An 8,234-nucleotide genomic window follows, 5' to 3' on the forward strand; every position below is an offset into this window, starting at 1 on the left:
ATTAATATATCTAATGTCATAATTTGAATATTAACAGAATTTACTCATTTAAATTCTGCTCGAGTCAATTTGTTGTCTCATGCATAGTGACTTTTGTCATTTTTGTTGAGAGTCAAAAAAGAGAAGATAAAACGAGCATTTTCGTACCACTTATTTTGTTCAATTAATGGACAACGTTAACAATTGAACAAGTTCGCTGATTGTTAAGTAATTGGTTGAATAGAATATACGGTATTTGGCGTATAGAATCTATTTGTTATTTTGTAGCCCATGAAATGTTTGTAAAATACTTATGATTATCGACTTCTTGGCACGTTGGAATCTAATCATGCCTTCCATTAACTTAACCCATCGTTCGTTGACTGAAATCAATTCATAATGAGAAAAGCCACTTAGGAAGTTACTGGTGGCCTCAAAATTCACACGTCTTGTCTATTGCTAACAAAGAAGACAGAAGCAAAAACAATATAAAACCACAACGTGGGACTTGCAAATTTCTATGATTTGTGAGAAAGAAAACAGGAATGCCTATTTATCATTTTCTAAATACGGAGTATTCATTTTTTTTTTTTTTCACGCAACAAGGAATTTCGTTATTTATTATTATTATTAGAGCAAAGTTTGTTTAACAACACATTAGAGAATAATAAAGTAATTTGATTAAAATTAATAAGCACATTTTATACTTTTCAAATTTTAATTTATTTTAAGTTTCCGTGTTAAATTAATCTGAATTGATGGGACCTTAGATTCAAGATATTAATCTTTTGTATCCAAATTTTTAGTTAAATTTTAAAGATTAATTTAATAATACTCGATTAAATTGATTGTTTCCTCTTATTATTATTTATTACATGTATTTAATTTACATCTAACAAAAATACGAAACACGCTAGAATTTAAAATAAAGCAGTTATTTAATACAAGACACATGGTGTGCGAGATATGTAGGGCACGTACGCCATTTTAATTGATTTTGACGAACTGAAATAAAATCATATAGAAAATAAAATCGTTTATCGTCCCGTCATATACTATATACATGAAACATGTTAAAATAAAACGTTATTTGCATCCAACTACGTGCGTGTTTGGGACGTGGTTCCAAACACCGGAGGAAAGAAAGTCTAACAAGTAAAGATCATTCACTACGTAAAATCTTTCCACAACCAGCTGATGCTGGTATATCAACAAATTAAAATTGGCTTTTTAATTAATTTAGGATAATTTTTTAAAATTATTTTTAAAAATACAAAAAATAAATAAATTTTATTACTTGTCAGATCGTTTTATATATATGTTAATGTTCATCATAAAGTGTTTTTTCGACCAATTAAAAGTGATGTTTATTATAACTTGGAAAAGTAATTATTATTATTAAAAAATTAACAAAATTTATATACATAATAGTTTGAATTTGTATAGAGCGAAATTTTTTATAAAAGAAACTTTAAATTATATGTCCTATTTTACAGTGTTAAAACATTTTTTTTTTTGTATTTTTTACAAATAACTAATCATAAATCATTATTGATACAATTTTAAAATAATTATTACTCAGACTTTGATCAATATGGAATAATTAATTTAGCGTCAGAGCGATTAGTATATATTAATAATACAACATAGCTATTGGAGCTGTTAAGTGAGACTGATTTAGTTCATAGCCATTGAACTTCTTTTGTTTAGAATAAAAAACAATCACATGTTCTCTGTTGTGGTTTATTTAGTGAAAACCATTCGTATATTATGACACCGTTCTTCCCTCAACCAGATTTTGAACCTGAAGGTGTACTTAATTAATGATAGTGCATGCAGTTAAATATAAATATATATATGCAATAGCATAAGTGAAGTCTCATCAACACATTGCTATGGCCACAAACATGAAGGCATGGACTACTTTGTACACCCTTCTTTTCCTCTTCTTTTCTTCCTCTCATGTCTCCTCGGAAAGCACGTGCGACGCCACACCCTACCCAGAATTCTGCAAAACTATTCTCCCCCATCAATATGTATCCACACACGACCGATGCCGTTTCTTCCTTCAACAATCCCTATCAACAACAAAAACCATTTCAGAACTGGTCTCTTCTTATCTCACAAACCAACACACCATTCCTTATTCAACAGTACACGCCCTTGAAGATTGTCTCAATCATGCAGAACTCAACACTGATTTCTTGTCCAATGTCCTCCAAACCATTGAAAACACCGTGACCATGACAAGCTATCAGGTCTATGACTTGCAAACCTTGCTTAGTGCAACTTTAACCAACCAACAAACATGCTTGGATGGTTTTAACGAGGTAATAACTCCCTATCCTCTAGTTACCAGTGCCTTGACAAGTCCTCTTTCTGATGGGACCAAACTATATAGCATATCTTTGGCCCTTTTCACCCTTTGTTGGGTTAGTGATGCCACGGGAAGTTCAAATTCAACCACAGTTGAGACTATTCTAAATAGAAAGTTATTGCAAACAAGCGTTGACGATGTTCTGGTGACACAAAAAGTAGTGGTGAACCCTGATGGTTCCGGGGATTTCACTAACATCAATGATGCAGTGAGTGCTGCACCTAACAATACCGGCACCAACAACGGGTACCATGTAATTTATGTTGTCGCTGGGGTTTACAACGAGTACGTGTCTGTTCCTAAGAGCAAGAAGAACCTCATGATCGTTGGAGATGGCATCAACCGCACTGTGATCACTGGCAATCGCAGCGTGGTTGATGGCTGGACCACTTTCCAATCTGCCACTTTTGGTAAGTAGCCCATGTTCTAACATGTCATGTCACATTTATCTGCTTATGCATGCGCATTAATTTCAGAACTTGAGTCAGATAAAGACAGAAACGAAGTTATTTACATATTATTCTTAGCTTAATTACAACAAAAGTCTCAAATCCAACAGCGATATACATATATAATATATCTTATCAGGTACTATTTTCTTGTAGCAACGTGTGGCTAGTCTGAGTAAAACAAAGCTGAAATTCTTAAATAAAGTTCTGGTATTGCAAATAAAACAAAGTTCAATCGAGATTTGTGGATAGAAAATATGATTTAGTGGAAATATTCTAATAAAAATATTAAATACAAATTCGAGATTAATTATCGACAATGATGATATTAAATAATTTGTAAATATAACATGTGATCCAAAATGAGGCTAGCTATTTTCTTAACAGACATTCAATTTGGCATTTTGCATTAACTTTTTCTTATGCTAAATTCAGAGAAATGTGTGACCTAATGTGATTGGTAAATCTGTGTTGTGCAGCTGTAGATGGAAAAGGGTTTGTTGCAGTGAACATAACATTTCGTAACACTGCGGGGCCGAGCCAGCATCAAGCAGTGGCTGTGAGAAACGGGGCAGACATGTCCGCGTTCTACAATTGTAGTTTTGAAGGTTACCAAGACACACTCTACGTATATTCCCTAAGGCAATTCTACAAAAGCTGTGACATATACGGCACAGTGGATTTCATATTTGGCAATGCAGCAGCACTACTCCAGGATTGTAACATGTATCCAAGACTTCCTATGCAAAACCAATTCAATGCAATCACAGCACAAGGCCGAACGGATCCAAACCAAAACACAGGCATCTCAATACACAACTGTAACATAATAGCATCCAGTGAATTGGGTGATGCTAGCAGCAATGATAATGGGATAATGACGTATTTGGGTAGGCCTTGGAAGGAGTATTCGAGGAGTGTTTACATGCAATGTTTCATGGATGGCCTAATTGATGCAAAGGGTTGGAAGGAATGGTCGGGGGATTTTGCTTTGAGCACACTGTATTATGCAGAGTTTGCTAACTGGGGATCTGGTTCAAACACTAGCGATAGAGTCACATGGGAAGGGTACCATATCATTGATGAAAATGAAGCAGATGATTTCACAGTGCACAAATTTATTCAAGGTGATAAATGGCTGCCAAAGACAGGAGTGCCTTTCAAAGCTGGGTTACACTGAATTTTTTCATGATGCTTACACATTTCAACTTCATCTCATTTAATTTTACAACTTTACGGTTGGGCCGGGAAAGATTATGTTCCTTGAAGAATATTTGTCACATCTACCAAAAAGATAAACTTTAAAGTTTATAATATTTTTTATTCACGTATTTTATATTTTAAACATTTTCGCCGTCCAGAGGATGTATAATTATTTGAATATATGTCCATATCGTACATGAAAGTGCCTCGCGTATCTATCAATATTTATGCTTCAAATACAATTTTTTTTATATATAAAATGACTAAAATTTCTCAGCATTTTTTTATCTCTATAAATTTTGAAATTAACATTTTTAATGTCTACAAAATTAACAATTTTTATTCTATTATATGTAAAAAATTCTTTAATTTTCATCTCTTTAAAATATAATTTTTTTTTGTCCATAACATTCATTTAAGATAAATAAATAACATTTATTTTATAAACTTAAAAAATATTTTAAAAGTATCACATGTTAATAGAATACCATATACGTTAATAAATTTCATTTAAAATAACTATTTAATCTTTTGTTAAATGCATGACACTTGATGAGTGTGACATAATAGTAAAAATTAAAAACAATAATTTCAACTTTTTTCTTGATATAAAATTCAGAGAAAATTTTATAAAGGTCAAAATCAAAACTTCTTTATGTATAGTACTAAAAATATATTTAACTCAATATTTTTATATAAGTAATTTCCCCTTCCCTTCTCTCTATGTATCTATTATTTCCTTCAATGTGGCAAGAATCTACATATTCTAATTATGAGTTTAAGAAAACTTAGAAAGATTTCCCTTACCTAATTATCCCCTTATTAATTATTATTTCCTTTGATATCAAGCCACATATTTTACTCATTTTTTTTAATTGCGTAGAGGTTGCCAAAACTAACACATAATACAAAATGCTAGCTAAATCCATGCGCGCTAAAATGAACGGATGAAGAATTCAAATAGGCCTTCTGATGCTAACATTAGCATAATCCCAGAAAAACACAAACCTAAAAGGTTCTATCTATATATTGTGCGGCTTCTGCTCTACATCCTCTTTAGAAAAAGATATATTGCTAATCTAGTATTTGACTCCAAATGTCACATTCAGCATAACCATCTTTTAACCATTCTTTCATATCTGTATATATATAAACAAATTTCCATTTTGCCCGCCAATCTCAGAGATGCACGCTCCAAAAGGGTTTGAAGGAGGATTGCCACACCCTCAACAGGCCCTTTCTCTTCACTTCTCTGCGCGACTCATTTTGCATAACACGCGCAGGAATCAGAACACAGAAAAAAATTAAAAAAAATAATAACCGCAAAGTTTAACCATATCTCATTTGCATGTAAATTCTTTTCTCTCATCATTCATTTGTTTAGCATCACAATATGTCTTATGGTGTTGCATGTATTTAAATTTGAAGGTGTTGATAGGGTTTAAAAATGGCTGAGGAAGATGTAGGGAAGAAGAGGAGACTCATCACCATTGGCGTCTCTAGCATCTTCCTAGTGGCTATGGTCATTGCCGTCACCGTTGGTGTGAACCTGAATCTGACAGGTTCCGAGGAAGACGAAGAAAAATCCAAGCCCTACGTTATTTCCACTAGGAAAGCCGTGAAAACCATTTGCAAACCCACAGATTACAGAAAAGAATGCGAGAAAAGCCTGAGAGCAGAGGCTGGGAACACGACGGACGCAAGAGAACTCATAAAAATAGCCTTCAATGTTACCATAAAGAAAATAGGTGACAGTATCAAGAAAACAGATCTGATGAACGAGGTAGAGAAGGACCCTAGGGCAAAGATGGCGCTTGACACGTGCAAGCAGCTCATGGATCTTTCCATAGGGGAATTCAAGAGATCGCTGGAGAGAATGCGGTCTTTTGACCTCGACAACCTCGACAACATCCTCAACACTTTGAGGGTTTGGCTCAGCGGTGCTGTCACGTACCAAGAGACATGTTTGGATGGGTTCGACCACACCACAGGGGAAGGAGGGAGGAAGATGAAGCAACTGTTGAAGGTCACCATGCACCTCAGTAGCAACGCCCTTGCCATCATCTCAGAGCTTGCAGACACTGTCGCGGATTTGAATGCGACCATGAATGGACGTCGTCGCCTTCTCGATGATTCAAGGGGTGTTCGTGGTTTTGTCCATCGTGAGGATGGGGTTATTCCCTATTGGGTTAATAATGACGGTGTTCATAGATTCCTTCATGCTCATTCGAGTCCAAAGACTATAAAGCCTGATGTGGTTGTGGCCAAAGATGGGAGTGGAAAGTACAGGAGCATCAACAAGGCCTTGCGGCATGTTCCTAAGAAGAACCAAAAGCCCTTCGTCATTTACATCAAGGAGGGTGTTTACCATGAGTATGTTGAAGTCAAGAAGAACATGACCCATGTCGTGTTTGTGGGTGATGGTGGCACCAAGACACGAATCACCGGCAACAGAAATTTCATAGATGGGATTAATACTTACAGAACCGCCACTGTTGGTACGTACATATCCTATCTTTCTTATAGATCCACTCCATCTACCCATGCTATTTAATTACCAAAAAAGAAAATTAGGGTAACCCTAAATATATGTCATACTCTTTTACAACTCGTATTTTTACAACCCATAATTTACTCTCTTTCTTTCTATCTCTTCCTTATTCCACTCCAAAAGGGTGTGGACATTTAGTATATAATTTCCTGAGAAATATTACTAGATACTATTTTTCCCTATTAATTTCATTCCTTCGGACATTCCTTTCTCACTCACAATATAAATAAAAGAAAATCATAGATATATATAAGCATGTAGGAGAATTTTGTAAATATATTAAATTACTTTGGGAGTGAAGAGTGATGAAGGGTTGCAATGTTGTTATATATGCAGCCATTCAAGGAGATTACTTTGCTGCCATCAACTTAGGGTTTGAGAACTCTGCTGGCCCCCACAAACATCAAGCAGTAGCCATAAGGGTCCAAGCAGACAAATCCATTTTCTATAAATGCACAATGGATGGGTATCAAGACACACTATACGCCCATGCCATGCGTCAGTTCTACAGAGATTGCACCATTTCAGGCACCATAGACTTCGTCTTCGGTGATGCAGTGGCTGTTTTCCAAAACTGCAATTTCGTGGTGAGAAAGCCGATGGAAAACCAACAATGTATTGTGACAGCACAAGGTAGAAAGGAGAGGCACCAACCATCAGGAACAGTGATCCAAGGAGGCTCCATTGTGTCCGAACACAAAGTGAAGTTTCATAACAAGGCTTACCTAGCTCGTCCATGGAAGAATTACTCAAGAACCGTCTTCATAGACACCTACATTGGCGATTTGATTCAACCTGATGGGTATATGCCATGGCAAGGACCAAATGGTCATTCGGGCATGGACACTTGTTTCTATGCCGAGTTCAATAACACTGGTCCTGGTTCAAACAAATCCAAGCGTGTGAAATGGCGTGGGATCAAGAACCTCGATTCAGAAGCCGTGTCCCGTTACTTGCCATACAAGTTTTTTCGTGGAGATGATTGGATTAAAGTTACTAGGGTTCCTTACGACTCAGCTGCAACCTTACCCAATTACTAAATATTTTTTAGGGAGGAACATGCATGCGTGCGTGTACAGACTTGTAGTTTTTAATGTTTGTCTTTCACATTTGTTTGATTAGTTTAAGTCGTTGTGTATACTGTATGTCGTACGTTGTGCCATATTTCCCAAACTGCAGATAGAGGATCATGCTCATGTTTCTGCAGGATGCATAGATTAACAATTAATGTAATTAAATCCTTCTTTTGGAGATGAACAGATGAAATACTAGGTCTTTTTTGTATTTGATACGGATTAATGATTTTATTTACTTAGTGAGTCCTTAATTTGCAAAGAAATTTTAGTTGGGGTACGAGTAGTATAGAGAAGTGTTGATGGAGTTTGCCTTCCCCGAGATTCTTTATTAATCTCATTATGCTTGGAATTACTTTTAGCTTCCACCTATGTGCTTTGGAATTAATGTAACAAGTTAATCCCCGCGGGTGTTTGCTACTAGTAATAAGTATGTTCTTGAGGAAAGGATATGTTTGTTCTACACAGGCACTCTTAGAAGGAAAAAAATAGTAAAAATAAAATAAATAAGTTAATTTTTATAAATATTTTCATATAACTTGTAAGCTAAAATTATAAATTAATTTGTGTATAAGTTATTTTTAGTTTATAAAAAAATTGTT

General features: G+C 35.0%; 2 protein-coding genes across 3 annotated transcripts; both read left to right on the forward strand.

The window, feature by feature from the left end:
* The first annotated feature begins 606 nt into the window (after positions 1–606).
* On the forward strand, positions 607–4,152 carry LOC109812148 (pectinesterase). Its single transcript, XM_020376047.3, has 2 exons — positions 607–2,766; positions 3,285–4,152. Exons 1-2 carry the CDS (start codon positions 1,875–1,877, stop codon positions 3,983–3,985), a joined length of 1,593 nt encoding a protein of 530 aa, XP_020231636.2. The 5' UTR covers positions 607–1,874; the 3' UTR covers positions 3,986–4,152.
* A 922-nt stretch (positions 4,153–5,074) lies between these two features.
* LOC109795517 (putative pectinesterase/pectinesterase inhibitor 21) lies at positions 5,075–7,898 on the forward strand. 2 transcript variants are annotated; one of them, XM_020355052.3, is made up of 3 exons: positions 5,075–5,358; positions 5,437–6,506; positions 6,896–7,898. In XM_020355052.3, exons 2-3 carry the CDS (start codon positions 5,456–5,458, stop codon positions 7,597–7,599), a joined length of 1,755 nt encoding a protein of 584 aa, XP_020210641.1. In that variant the 5' UTR covers positions 5,075–5,358; positions 5,437–5,455; the 3' UTR covers positions 7,600–7,898. The 2 variants fall into 2 exon arrangements, with proteins under 2 accessions (XP_020210641.1, XP_020210642.1); XM_020355053.3 differs by having other exon boundaries at positions 5,447–6,506.
* The last annotated feature ends 336 nt before the right edge of the window (positions 7,899–8,234 follow it).

The sequence above is a fragment of the Cajanus cajan genome, chromosome 7 (assembly GCF_000230855.2).
Source record: "Cajanus cajan strain Asha chromosome 7, NIPB_CcT2T_4, whole genome shotgun sequence".
NCBI classification, from domain to species: Eukaryota; Viridiplantae; Streptophyta; class Magnoliopsida; order Fabales; family Fabaceae; genus Cajanus; species Cajanus cajan.

What these genes read in the sequence shown, in the direction of transcription:
- LOC109812148 (XM_020376047.3), top strand. Translation starts at nt 1,875, where the DNA reads ATGGCCACAAACATGAAGGCATGGACTACTTTGTACACCCTTCTTTTC. An exon ending in TTTCCAATCTGCCACTTTTG is followed by an intron (nt 2,767 to 3,284) that starts GTAAGTAGCCCA and finishes TGTGTTGTGCAG; the next exon opens with CTGTAGATGGAAAAGGGTTT.
- LOC109795517 (XM_020355052.3), top strand. Translation starts at nt 5,456, where the DNA reads ATGGCTGAGGAAGATGTAGGGAAGAAGAGGAGACTCATCACCATTGGC. An exon ending in TTACAGAACCGCCACTGTTG is followed by an intron (nt 6,507 to 6,895) that starts GTACGTACATAT and finishes TTATATATGCAG; the next exon opens with CCATTCAAGGAGATTACTTT.